The sequence below is a fragment of the Centroberyx gerrardi genome, chromosome 2 (genome assembly GCF_048128805.1).
Source record: "Centroberyx gerrardi isolate f3 chromosome 2, fCenGer3.hap1.cur.20231027, whole genome shotgun sequence".
Lineage (NCBI taxonomy): Eukaryota > Metazoa > Chordata > Actinopteri > Beryciformes > Berycidae > Centroberyx > Centroberyx gerrardi.
Genome location: NC_135998.1, coordinates 17970242 through 17984100, shown reverse-complemented (window position 1 = coordinate 17984100; position 13859 = coordinate 17970242). Strand labels below are relative to the sequence as shown.

Here is a 13859-nt window from a genome sequence, read left to right as displayed (position 1 = left end):
GTGGAGTTTGTTTGAACTGTAATATCCTACCAAAACAGGCTTCATTTCATAACAGGCTAGTGTTTCTGAACCAGAAAATGTGCCCACAGAACCAGTAATTCTATCAGCGTCCTTAAAGGCGGTCTCCCATTCATTTTATGCAAAGCTCGATGTGTTTCCATCCTTTACAACTCAGTGAACAAGTCACTCCTGCAACATCTACATGTGACCACAAGATGTCACAACTAGACCACTGAATTCATGTAACTCACTGCAGACCGATAGGCCTTTCTACCTGGTTTTACATGGACTGAAAAGTTGATGGAGGCTAGGTTAGATGCTTAATTTTGCATATGGATTTTACTCAAAAAAATACCCTATTCAGTCATACTATATCATACAATTCTCTGAATTAGGCATATGTTTGATAACTGTAAGCATATCTCCCACACAAATCGCCTATTTCGTAGGGCTTCGCTTTAAAAAGACAGGGAAATATGTCACGATAATAGCCTATATATAGCCAACCCAACATAAAATACAGAATCGTACAAATAGGAGTGTGTGAAAATGGTTATCTCTCTCTCTCTTTGGTGTGTGTGACTGGTGCTGGAGTAATTATTTTGGTTATGTAAATCTCACAAGCAACGCAACCGTACAAGAATACTGTAATCGTGTGAACCATTGACAATGATGGGAGTTGATATATTTTGAATTATAGTCCATTTTTTTGGTACTCTTAAGTTATTTGCATTTGCTAAGCAAACGTAGGGGCTATTAAGTGTTTTGCAGACTATTGCACCATAGAAATCACCCAGCATCAGCTGTGTATTATTATTATTTTTTTTTATTATTATTATGCTCTTGGTTTCAACATGTCATGCCTTTTTTTCTTGAAGGGTAGCAGTTTTATCTTTTAGCCTATCAGGTGTGAGTTCAAACAGACCAGGAGCTGAATGTGGCAGCTGTTTCATCGATAGACAGCAAAACATTTTTTTTTTTATTGTAGTTTTATCATTGGCACCGTTTACTGTTTCCTGGACTGGACTGGACTGGCAGTGGCTCCTTTGCTCAGGTTGCGAGGATGAAAGATGAAAAGCTAGGTGGGTGGGGGTCGGCTTGGGAGCGTGGGAAGCGCATCACGGAAAGGACAAAACTGCGCGTGCGCCGAATGCAACCAAGGCAACAACGTTGCCAATGTACAGGTTTGCGCAGTAGGAGAGTTCCAACGTAGCGTTTCGTTGAGAGCCGAGGGAGCGAAATGTGTATTTAACGTTAGCTTTTTATGTATGCTAATCGTTCTGTTGTACGAAAGACGGACAACTGTGACAAAGAATACCGACTCCAGCTAAATGACACGGAAAGCTAGACTCCCTCCTATACGACTGAGGTAAAGTCAGGTTGTGGCTTTGCAGCAGTAACGTTACGACACCGCGGGTCGCTAGAACCTCCTTGGTCGCTGCTCAAAACGCTCCGCCCGGAAGGACATGGTTGTGGGGAGGAAGATCTACACATGGACCGGTTAACAACATAGAAGTATGGCTTATAATACTTACAGTAATACTTGGGACGCAGCTTTGTCAGTTGACTTTATCGCTGGATTTCGCCACTGTTCACTTCAGACTCTTCCGTCTTTAGCGACTGTATTGCATAAGCCACTCCTCACTTAGCGCTCACAAAAAAAACCCATATTTTCGGTTGTTTTGATTGTAAATTTCATGTAGGCTTTATTTTTGTGAAATTTTCCTCTTGCTGGTATCTTTTTGGAGATCCTGTATAGGTAGGAACATAATAAAAAGTAAAAGTGTTCTTCACCTCATGGGGTTTATAATTTGTCTAGTCGTCAAAGTTAATCACAGGTGATGCTGCTCTGAGACGTAATGCGAGATAATCACTGAGACAATCACCACTGAAAAAGGTAACAGGCTCAGTCCTACATGGCGTAGTCTCCTTGACAAAGTCCTAATGCCAATGTATAGACAAGAGCCTTATGAGAATTGTTCACCACCTTGCCATGTTGAATGTTTTGGTGCTGATTGTCTTCATGGCTTGTTTCAGCCATTTTGGATAGAGTGCCCATCACCCTAAAATTTAGGCTGTATGAGGGTGTCAAAGTGGTGATCATTGATATGGGAAATATGTTAAAATGGTTGTAATAAACATACTGAATATTGACATCATGTCAATTCTTCTGTCTCCAACAGTTATGGAATTTCTCCCAGTGCTTGACCCTCAAGACAAACCAAGAGAAGGAATATGGTGAATAAATTTATCAAATTTATCACACTTGTGATGTTACCAAGAAGCTACCTTTTCGTTTTGCTGAAATTGTTTTGCTGTCTACAGGTATTCCTTGCTACCCAGGGGAAGTGGCCCAGGTGTCAGTGTGGGCCATAACTGCACCTACACTCCCTCTGGAGATGGAGGCAAAGGACAAATCCTTATTGTTGGTGGAGCCAACCCCAGTGGAAGTTTCTCAGAATCTCACATCATAAATCTAGGTAAAGATGTGTTTGCTGCTGTCAGCAAAGTTGCCATGTTGCAGGGTTATGACATATATATACCTCTGTAAAAAAAATACTTGACATATTGATATACTGTAAGCAAATTCAAAACAGTAACACAAAAATCTGCTTTGTCCAGATATGTAGATTTTGCATTATTACCCATCAGCCTATTGTCTTTGAGATCAGTAGCATGTTTAGAAATTGTGTAATGTGGGGAACTAGGGATAAGCCTAAGCGACAGGTCAGGATAGTGTAGCTGACTTTAGCTGTATTTGATGTCAAGGGTGTTGGTTCTGTGACACCAGAAATCTGGAGGTGTTGTGGGCCTATTTCAACTGAACATTTGTGATGGGAGGGGGGCCCACTTGATAACCCCAGTGACATACCTGCACTCACACACCCATTCACACCCATTTGATAAACCTAGTGAAATTAAATACCTGCACTCACATACTCCACCCTGTAATATTTAGTTTAAGTGACTAGTGAATGGTGCTGCCTGTCTGATGGTCCTGTAGATTTATGATGCATAGCCTGATGTCTTCTATAGTCACCATTTGTGGGTTAGAACAGCATGCATTTGAAATCTGAATAGGGCTTCTGTATGAATGCTGCCATAGATTATCGCACAACAAATTGTAACATCATATCCTATGTATTGGTAAATTACTCTGCATCTCAGGTAGTAATGTATCACCTTTATACTTGTACTATACACCTCTACCATGTTGGCGAGATAAATTTCTCATATGTTATGTACTCGGCAGGGAAATTAGTCTGGTTCTCATTACTTTGACTCAGTTTTTTGACAGGTCTTTATCCTTTTTGGCTCCACCAGATCAACATGAATGGGACATTCCAGAGTGGGAGGGCTTGGAGGCCAGGTATGAACACTGCAGCTTTGTGCCGGAGAGCCACCAACAGAGCCTGTGGGTGTTTGGTGGGGCGCAGCAGAGCGGCAATCGCAATTGTATCCAGAACCTACAACTAACTGGTAAATCCCAACTTAAAGGAATAGTTCACCCAAAAATTAAAATTCGGTCATTATCTACTCATTCTCATGCCAGTACAAACTCGGGTGAGTGTTTTTTCTTCATACAACTTACCTGGAGTTCTCCAGGCTCGCTGCTGGAGAAGCTTCTTCCAGTGAATGTGGAGCTGGACATTCTGCTTCAAAAAGGGCAATAAATGTCCATAAAATTACTCCATAAAGCTTGTGTAGTATAATCAAAGTCTTCTGACGCCTGATGATCGCTCATACCAAACCTTGCGAGGCCACCGTGGCCGCGCAAGGTTTGTGTGTGCAATAGTGCGCGACCTCCATCTCGTGAGGTTTGGTAATGCGGAAGTACGTGCAATGGCGATCGACTCGGATTTTCATGAAATAATGGATCAAATTACGTTTTTTTCGACACATAGAGCGATCATCAGGCGTCAGAAGACTTTGACTATACTACACGAGCTTTATGGAGTAATTTTATGGACATTTATTGCCCTTTTTGAAGCAGAACGTCCAGCTCCCCATTCACTGGAAGAAGCTCCTCCAGCAGCGAGCCTGGAGAACTCCAGGTAAGTTGTATGAAGAAAAAACACTCACCCGAGTTTGTACTGGCATGAGAAGATAATGACCGAATTGAAATTTTTGGGTGAACTATTCCTTTAAGTTTGTCTAGTTTTTCATTTCCATATAGAGTAAGCGTTGTTGTGTAATCAGAGTCGCATCAGTTTAGATGAACAGTTTGTACAGGTGGCAAAACCACTTGATGTTTAACTGTGTTGTCACCAAAGTGGTTGTGGTGTTAAGACCTTCCTACAGACTGGTTGTACAGTATGTGACAGTATATTGCCACATAATATTTATATTGATAAATGGGATTCAGTGTCCATTCTGTACATGTGTATACTTGTCCAGACAGTGGGTCACGCTGGAAGACTGTATCGGTGAACGGGAAACCCCCCAGTCCCAGGACGTACCACACCAACTCTGCCTGCCTAGGGGACAGACTGTATGTCTTTTCTGGCGGGGAAGCAGGGGCTGCACCAGTGTCAGACCCCAAACTTCATGTCTTTGATATAGGTTAGTGTTGAATAAACCATTTTTTTAAACTTGTTTTTTTTTTTTTTTTAATGAGCAGTGCTTTACAATGGAATCGTCTTTGATTCCACTCCGACTTCCATTGGTCAAACCATCAAAGATAAGAATGTGTCAACTTGCTGCAATACTGTTAGAACATTTTCACTTTTTAGGCTAGCACACACAAAGGAAGTGTGTAAACATCAGGTCAATTTTATCTTTTATCTCCAGCAGACAGTTAAGGGGGTCTGCTGTTACCGCCAACATTCAGGCTTTTTTCCGCAGTTCAATATTAGGCCTGAAAGACACTGACAAAAAATCAAATTGCAATTATTTGACAGAATATTGCAATTGTGATATAAACTGCGATTCATACCATCACAAGTTTTTCTCTGCGATTTGGAAATTGCAGAAGTTCATATTGCGATTTCAATTTATTTATTTTTTTGTTAATTGTTCAGCTCTATTCAATATGGATAATTCCCATCAGGCAAAATTTGCATGGGTGACCCTGCACACAAGGAATAGTATTAATTACTTTATCATGTACATGATGGAAGTATGATTTTTAGGCTAGGTTTTCAAAATGAAAGTAAATGGGTATTGGTGGTTGACCAATCATGATCTCTGATGGACATGTGACATTCTCTGTATGTTTACTGTTAGCTAAACTCTCTGATGCTACCTGACAAGCCATCCTATATTATTTACATAAAGGTCTTACCTCTTCACAAACCAACTCTGTGCTAACAATTTAATCAAAAATGCTGATTAGGCGACTCCACATTAGCCCTTTTCACACATGTCAAGTTTATGTGATGGCACAGGACATTTATTCAACAGCGGCGAAGATTTTAAAATACTTCAGACATTGCTTTTGTGACACTAGCTCACTCTGTCTCCAGTTGGTATGCACATGCAAATGTCTTAGTGTTTACAAATACTAAAACGGTTTTAGAGGTATGTGCCCTAAAAGAGAAAATGTTCTACCAAGTTGAAGTATCACCTTCAAACGCCATGCCTTACTGTTTCTCAGTTGATTTTCATATGCCATATTGACAGCAACAACCAAATTTGTGGATTCATAGCTTCTATCTTAATGTGCATGCCTTCACTCTATTCCCAGCGTCCTCCTCCTGGTCCCAACCAGCAACACAAGGCAAACATCCCCCTGCCAGGCACGGCCACATTATCGTAACAGTGGGCTCAAGCATCTACATTCACGGAGGAATGGCTGGAGACAAATTCCATAGCGATATGTACTCGCTTGACACCAGTAAGCCTTCAGCATCAGAGGGATGCTTTGAAGTTACCATTTTGTTTCTTTCAAAGTAGTCTAACTGTGGGTCTACTATTTAAAGGTAGCATGAAGTGGGAGAAAGTGCAGGCCAAAGGAGACATCCCTGCAGGAGTAGCAGCCCACTCAGCTGTGGTGCTGGGCAAGAACATCTACATCTTTGGAGGAATGACTGCAGATGGAGCCAGCAACACCATGCACAGATTTAACACTGGTACACACAAGTTTCCTTAAGACAAGATGTGTGAGCTAATGCTGGTTTGTTGTGGTTGCACTTAACTCTTAATATCATATATGAATTGTTCAGTTCTACAACTGTACAGGCTATGGAGCATTGTAGCTCTTGACTAAAATCCTGTCACAAAACCCAAGAAAATGTATTTGTAGAGCATGTGTTGCATCTTTTAAGTTATCCCTTCTCTGCTTGCAGACAAAAGTCGATGGATCCTGGTGAAATTTGAAGGGGATTTGCCGCCCAACCGTTTAGACCACTCCATGTGTTTATTGCCTTGGAAGGTGTGTGCCGAGGGGAATGGAGAAGGGAACCAAGCCCAGGGCCCAGGTGCCTCAGCAGAGACGATACAGCTGGCCTTTGTGTTCGGAGGGATGGACACTCAGGGAGTCATACACAGTGACTGTATTGTGACTGTAATAACATGACATGCCTGGGTGTTGTGGATAGTTATGTCAATGTTGTATTAAAGTGTTTAATAAGTACTACAGTGTAGTTGCTTGTGGTTGTTTCAAGTTCAATTTTTCAAGTAGCTAGGTGTACTGTAAAATGAACCTGGCTCATCAAACTTTGACCATTGTATCAAACACTGGAGCACTTGATTTAACTTTTTAACCTAGATTCACCATCACCCCCCCAGTTGTTTCTGCTAAGATTTCATAACTGTACAACCATGTGTAAAGATACCCTACAGAAATATAAACTCATGCAATAAGAGAAACAAAATCAGTTTTGTATCAAACATTTATTTCAATGTCGTTCCAGTAGAAAGGCTTTTCTACAATGACCAGATCGGGCAGGTCGAGCCCTTGAACCCACAGAAGCCCCACCCACCCCACTAAGCCCCTCCTCTCTACAGAACCCCTTTCAGGACTGCCTGAGAACAGCAGCAGCAAGCCTCGAATCCGGGCCGACGAATATCTCCGCCCTACAGCGAAGAGAACCCACACATATTGAAATCCATTATTTCAAAAAGTCTTTCTAGAAGATTCAGTGTGGTATACAGTATTATCGCCACCCTTTCCCAACCATTCCTCTCACCATTTGAGTCCAATCAAGGCAAGGCAAGTTTATTTATATAGCACAGTGCTTTACATAAATAAAAGAAAAATAAAGACATAAAATGTATAAAAAGTTAAAGTATATTAAAATCACATTTAAAGACATTCAAAAAGACAGTGCAAAAAGATATAAAAGACAAAAGACAAAAGAATAAATATTCCAGTGCAGATAAGCTAAACCTAAATTTCTTAAAAAGCCCTGGCAAACAGAAACGTTTTAAGCCCTGATTTAAAAGATTCTTAAGTGGAAGCAGACCTCAGATTTTATGGAAGTTTGTTCCAGGCATGTGGAGCATAAAAACTAAAAGCTGATTCTCCATGTTTTGTTCTGACCCTGGGAACAGTAAGCAGACCAGCACCTGAAGACCTGAGGGGTCTGGCGAGTTCGTAACACTGAAGGAGAGCAGAAATGTATTTTGTTCCTAAACCATTTACTCCTTTATCAAGTGGAGTAAAATGTGTAACTAGATTTGTTTTGAATGAATACAACGGTGACATAGAAATTTTACTTGAAATGGAAGTGCTGACTTCTTGTCTAGTCTTCTGAAGCTTTTCAGTAAAAAAGGAGGCAAAGTCATTACATGACTAAGTGGAGAGCAGTTCAGGGGCTACCGTCACTTGAGGGTTAGTCAGCCTATATCAACAACACGGCATTATTAGTATTTTTGCTATGAGGTCAGAAAAAGATGATTGTCTTGCTCTCTTCAATTCCAAACTGTAGATGCGTAGTTTCTCTTTGTAAATATCGTGATGAACCCTTAGTTTTGTTTTTTGCCATCTACGTTCAGCTGGTGCCGCTACCAGAGAGGCAAGGGGTGATAGAGAGAACTTGAGTTGACCTCTACCTGCCTACAACTCATCCTTCTCATCCTGCTCACCTTCCCCACCCTCAGGCGGGGGTCCACCGGCACTACCATAAAGCTTGCTGACAATGGGCTGCACCACCTCCTCCAGCTCCTTCTTCTTGGCTTGGAAGTCTTCCAGATTGGCATCCTGGTGGGACTCCATCCACTCAATCTTCCCCTCCACCGCCTTCTCGATGGCTTCCTTATCCTCATCGGACAGCTTTCCACCAAGCTTCTCCTTGTCGCCTACCTGGTTCTTCAGAGAGTAGGCATAGCTCTCCAACTCGTTGCGGGCATCGATACGTTCCTTCAGCTTCTTGTCCTCATCAGCAAAGCGCTCGGCATCATACACCATGCGCTCGATATCCTCAGGTGTCAGTCGGTTCTGGTCATTGGTGACTGTGATCTTGTTCTTGTTGCCTGTTCCCTTGTCCTCAGCGGTGACACTCAGGATACCACTGACATCAATCTCGAAGGTGACCTCAATCTGGGGTACACCACGAGGCGCGGGAGGGATACCAGTCAGGTCAAAGGTGCCCAGCAGATGGTTGTCTTTTGTCAGGGGACGCTCACCTGAAGAGAAAGTTTGAAATTATAATCATATCCAGAGTTATGCAACATTTCTCATAATTTATCAGCCTATACACAAGAATGAAGCAACGTAATCACACATATGAAATATTTTGTGAAAATTCTATCCATTGTTTGGCTAGTTTACAGGAAGCGGTCCAAGTCTTACCTTCATAGACCTTGATGGTGACAGTGGGCTGTTTGTCAGAGGCGGTAGAAAAGATCTGGGATTTCTTGGTGGGCACCACAGTGTTCCTGGGGATCAGCTTGGTCATTACTCCTCCAACGGTCTCAATACCAAGGGTCAGGGGGCACACATCGAGAAGTAGGGGACCTGTACAAGAAGTTCAAAAAACCTTGAAGTAAACAGGCCCATGTCTTGTATTCTGCAAGCTTGATGCAGTGGCACAGATATACTGTCTCAGGATGATGACCTACCAGTTTTTGCTTCTCCAGACAGAACTCCAGCCTGCACAGCAGCTCCATAGGCCACGGCCTCGTCAGGGTTGATGCCCCTGGAGGGTTCTTTGCCATTGAAGAACTCCTTCACCAGCTGCTGGATTTTGGGGATACGGGTGGAGCCTCCAACCAGGACAATCTCATCAATGTCAGACTTCTTCAGGTCAGAATCTTCCAGCACCTTCTGTACAGGCTTCATGGTGGAACGGAACAGGTCCTGGACAAAATAAAAGACAGGGTAAAAAGGCTTGCCTAATGCAATGTTCTATAAACACAGAATGTTTTTGTTGTGCAATAGTTCTCCAAGTCTCAACTGATGAGGTGGCCAGCTTACCATGTTGAGCTCCTCAAACTTGGCACGGGTCAGGGTCTCAGAGAAGTCTTCTCCCTCAAAGAAGGACTCAATCTCGATGCGGGCCTGGTGCTGGGCAGACAGGGCCCTCTTCGCCTTCTCAACCTCACGACGCAGCTTCTGCACAGCACGGTTGTCCTTGCGCACGTCTTTGCCAGTCTTCTTCTTGTACAGCTTGATGAAGTGCTCCATGACGCGCTGGTCGAAGTCTTCACCTCCCAGGTGAGTGTCACCACTGGTGGCTAACACCTCAAACACACCGTTATCAATGGTGAGGAGAGAGACATCAAAAGTGCCACCACCCAGATCGAACACAAGGATGTTCTTCTCACTCTCCTTCTTGTCCAGGCCATAGGCAATGGCGGCAGCAGTCCTGGAGAAGGCAAGTAAAATAAAAATAATATATTTTGAGAAAATATAATAAGGAAGAAAATGTTTCCAGACTGCCTTCAAATTACAGCAGATGATAAACGTTGTCATAAGACACTTACGGCTCATTTATGATTCTCGTAACATTCAGACCAGCGATGACTCCAGCATCCTTGGTGGCCTGACGCTGGGCATCATTGAAGTAGGCAGGGACAGTGACCACAGCATGTGTGACCTGAGGAAACAGAAGGGGAAATTAAATCAACACATCAAACACTTGTTCAGGACCAGTGTATGATTAGATATGGAAACAAATTGTTGTACCTTCTTGCCCAGGTAAGCTTCAGCAGTCTCCTTCATCTTAGTCAGCACCATGGCAGAGATCTCCTCAGGGGCAAATGTCTTCATCTGGCCAGCAGCAATTTCGACCTGGATATGGGGCTTGCTCTTCTTCTCAATAACCTAGAGAGCAAGAGGAACACAAACATCAATTTAGAAAGTTTGCCACTAATAACACTGTCTAAATAACTTCAGACCCTACAACCACACACTTAACTTCATACTATCAGAGTAAGAAACTTACCTTGAAGGGCAGGTACTTGATGTCCTGTTGCACAGAGGAGTCACCCCAAGTGCGACCAATCAACCTCTTGGCATCAAAGACTGTGTTCTCAGGGTTGGAGGTCAGCTGGTTCTTGGCAGCATCACCAATCAGACGCTCACCCTCACTGGTGAAGGCCACATATGATGGGGTGATGCGGTTTCCCTGGTCGTTGGCAATAATCTCCACACGGCCGTTTTTGAACACTCCAACACTGCAGCAAAGATTTTTAGTAATTACTATCATTGAAAAGCATTACTCATTCATTCCAGTGTGACACCATTTGTTTTTGTTTTGTTTTTTTAAACAGCTAAACTATAACCTATTACCATGAGTAGGTGGTCCCCAGGTCGATTCCTATCACGGTTCCCACGTTCTCCTTCTTGTCATCTTCATCGGCAAACACGGTACCGGCGACCAGCAACACCAAGCACATCAGTCTCATCTTTGCTTGTATTTTTGCTCAAATCCTATGATGAAATCTGCGTAACAGAAAACAACATCAGGACGATGCATTCATGAAATCTGCGGAACAGAAAACAACGCCAGGACGGTGCATTCATGAAATCTGCGGAACAGAAAACAACGCCAGGACGTGGCATTCATGAAATCTGCGGAACAGAAAACAACGCCAGGACGGTGCATTCATGAAATCTGCGGAACAGAAAACAACGCCAGGACGGTGCATTCATGAAATCTGCAGAACAGAAAACAACGCCAGGACGTGGCATTCATGACGTGTGCTCTCGTATACCCTACGCGGAAATACGGCTAGCAATGCTGGTTGGATATTCTACTATGCGTGGGATCCCAACCCCGCTAATATACGGAAAGCATGTCTTAGAAAGGCGCTGAAACCCTTCAATAAACAGAAAAGGACAAAGTCGTAGGTAACGTAACGTTAGATGGGGTGGAGGGTTGCCTTGTCCAATAATGAACACCGCTAGTTTTTCCATCTGTAGCTATAACGACCGCGGTGAAGTTAGTTTTAGGTTGGATATTCGACAGACATTCACTCCGGATCCAGCAGCGTCTTCTTACTCAGTTTCACCCAGTGTTGGCAGTGAGAGGGCGGTTAGCTCACCTCCGAGCGCTCGCTCTTAACCACAGGGGTTTCACTTAGGGACCATCAATAAATTACTGTTTGAATGACACAAAACCAATGTTATTTTCAATACCTCCGTGCTGACTTGCCCATATTAGTGAAAATTATGATAAAAAAAATTATACTAAATTGGTCTCATATAGCACACCTATTTTGATTGCTAATGTGTAATTAATTTATTTTACATAAATATTTGAATAGAAAATAATTGCTGTTTTTTCAATAGCTTCCATGTCATGCTACCCTGTGACTCCAAACCAATGCAGAATTGTATTGCTACACTGGACAAATAAGACACACCTCTTTTTATTGGATTTTAGTGCTTCTTTTATTTTATATTAATATTTTTATGAAAATTCATCTTTTTTTTTCTCAATAGCTTCCATGTCATGTGACCCAGTGACTCCAAACCAATGCCTAATTGTATTACTACACTAGACAAATGAGACACAGCTCTTTTTGTTGGATTTTAGTGCTTCTTCTATTTTATATGAATATTTTTATGAAAAAATCAGCATTTTTTTTCAATAGCTTCATAGTCCAATATTATCCAATATTATATATCCAATATTAATATATTAATATTGGGTCACATGACATGGAAGCTATTGAAAAAAAAAATGCTGATTTTTTCATAAAAATATTCATATAAAATAGAAGAAGCACTAAAATCCAATAGAAAGAGGTGTGTCTCATTTGTCCAGTGTAGTAATAATATCTGGTATAGATTTGGAGTCACTGGGTCACATGACATGGAAGCTATTGAAAAAAATGCTGAATTTTCATAAAAATATTAATATAAAATAAAAGAAGCACTAAAATCCAATAAAAAGAGGTGTGTCTTATTTGTCCAGTGTAGCAATACAATTCTGCATTGGTTTGGAGTCACAGGGTAACATGACATGGAAGCTATTGAAAAAACTGCAATTATTTTCTATTCAAATATTTATGTAAAATAAATTAATTACACATTAGCAATCAAAATAGGTGTGCTATATGAGACCAATTTAGTATAATTTTTTAATCATAATTTTCACTAATATGGGCAAGTCAGCACGAAGGTATTGAAAATAACATTGGTTTTGTGTCATTCAAACAGTAATTTATTGATGGTCCCTAAGTGAAACCCCTGTGGTTAAGAGCGAGCGCTTGGAGGTGAGCTAACCGTCCTCTCACTGCCAACACTGGGTGAAACTGAGTAAGAAGACGCTGCTGGATCCGGAGTGAATGTCTGTCGAATAAAACTAACTTCACCGCGGTACGTTAGAGCAGTGGTTCTCAACCTTTTTGAGCCGCGACCCCCAAAAAAATGTAGGTTGGGGTTCGCGACCCCCTCCCTCTCGACTCACCCTTGAAACACACTGCAGTGACCCGCTTCACTTCGGCGCCCTGCCCTGTTGGCACTGCTGTTTACACAGGCGCGCACGGCACGGAGCTCGGCGCGTATTTAGCCTATTTTCTCTGCGCACGGGACGCAGACTTCATAGCAGTGGAAGATTGAGCGACCCTCTGCTGCAAACACACGCTTCTCTGCTCCCTGTTTGTCCAGGAGTTACTATCACACATGACAGCTACCAAACACACACGACAGCTACCAGACGCACACATGAAAGCTACCAAACGTACACAAACCTTGCATTACTGACCAAAAATATACAAAACAACTAGTCTAAATCAATTTGGCTTTAATTACAGTTTTAAATTTTATTCAAGATCCGACAGCACAACTCATTGTGAAGGAGGCGACACAACTGCTTTACAAGCTGAATAATGGCAATAGGCAAAAACTAGGGCCAATACATTCTCATATTATTAAGCTTGGCCAAGCACCTGTCAATGTGCCACCCAAACTGGAGGAGACGACTTCTTGGCGCCCTCCTCAGTGCGCGCACGCATTCACACACTCATTTCACTCACTCACTCACTCAAATCTGTTTTATAATGACTACATTATATCATTGGTATGGGAGATTTAATGGAAAAATCATTCTCAAAAAATATTTATCACATTTTTTTTTTTTTTTTTGACAACCATCCCGCGACCCCCAAAAATAATCCCCAGGTTGAGAACCGCTGCGTTAAAGTGCCTAGCAAGACCATGCGAGGGAAGTATTCTTGTCATAATTAGTCGTTTAAAGTATGCTACTCTGCGCACCACAGATTATCACAAATATCCACACTTCTTCTCTGTCATAAAAACCACGATTAACTTTAGGTTAACACGTTAGTTTAGCCCGGCTGCCTGATGGCTGTCCACCACTTTTAACCTTTCGCCACAAAAAATACGTTCACATTCTATTCACAAATATTTTCGCACATACCTTAACAATCAATGAATCACGGCGCTATCTCAGTTGAAGTCAGTCTCGTATCTCAGTACGTGTCTCTCTGTTTCGTCTATTCTCAGC

At 42.1% G+C, this 13859-nt stretch overlaps 2 protein-coding genes across 6 annotated transcripts; one reads left to right on the top strand and one right to left on the bottom strand.

Annotated features, from left to right (window-relative positions):
- Positions 1-1199: 1199 nt before the first annotated feature.
- Positions 1200-6618, top strand: rabepk (Rab9 effector protein with kelch motifs). 5 transcript variants are annotated; one of them, XM_071905361.2, is made up of 8 exons: positions 1200-1369; positions 2184-2238; positions 2326-2480; positions 3325-3480; positions 4399-4563; positions 5687-5836; positions 5922-6071; positions 6288-6618. In XM_071905361.2, the coding sequence occupies exons 2-8, from the start codon at positions 2186-2188 to the stop codon at positions 6515-6517; spliced, it is 1059 nt and encodes a 352-aa protein (XP_071761462.1). In that variant the 5' UTR covers positions 1200-1369; positions 2184-2185; the 3' UTR covers positions 6518-6618. The 5 variants fall into 5 exon arrangements, with proteins under 5 accessions (XP_071761462.1, XP_078144287.1, XP_071761463.1 ...); XM_078288161.1 differs by lacking the exon at positions 1200-1369 and adding an exon at positions 1380-1515; XM_071905362.2 differs by lacking the exon at positions 1200-1369 and adding an exon at positions 1428-1759.
- A 1243-nt stretch (positions 6619-7861) lies between these two features.
- On the bottom strand, positions 7862-10824 carry LOC139916469 (endoplasmic reticulum chaperone BiP-like). The gene is made up of 8 exons (XM_071905357.2): positions 10676-10824; positions 10329-10560; positions 10070-10207; positions 9868-9980; positions 9359-9749; positions 9004-9241; positions 8735-8899; positions 7862-8568 (listed from the first exon to the last, which is right to left on the bottom strand). The coding sequence occupies exons 1-8, from the start codon at positions 10789-10791 to the stop codon at positions 8000-8002; spliced, it is 1962 nt and encodes a 653-aa protein (XP_071761458.1). The 5' UTR covers positions 10792-10824; the 3' UTR covers positions 7862-7999.
- Between the last annotated feature and the right edge of the window lie 3035 nt (positions 10825-13859).

Bases quoted from the DNA above. Each gene is read 5' to 3' on its own strand.
- rabepk (XM_071905361.2), top strand. From the start codon at position 2,186: ATGGAATTTCTCCCAGTGCTTGACCCTCAAGACAAACCAAGAGAAGGA. The intron at 4,564-5,686 runs GTTAGTGTTGAA...CTCTATTCCCAG, and splicing joins ACTTCATGTCTTTGATATAG to CGTCCTCCTCCTGGTCCCAA. The intron at 5,837-5,921 runs GTAAGCCTTCAG...TACTATTTAAAG, and splicing joins TATGTACTCGCTTGACACCA to GTAGCATGAAGTGGGAGAAA.
- LOC139916469 (XM_071905357.2), bottom strand. From the start codon at position 10,791: ATGAGACTGATGTGCTTGGTGTTGCTGGTCGCCGGTACCGTGTTTGCC. The intron at 9,981-10,069 runs GTACAACAATTT...CTGTTTCCTCAG, and splicing joins AAGCTTACCTGGGCAAGAAG to GTCACACATGCTGTGGTCAC. The intron at 9,750-9,867 runs GTAAGTGTCTTA...TGCCTTCTCCAG, and splicing joins ACGAGAATCATAAATGAGCC to GACTGCTGCCGCCATTGCCT.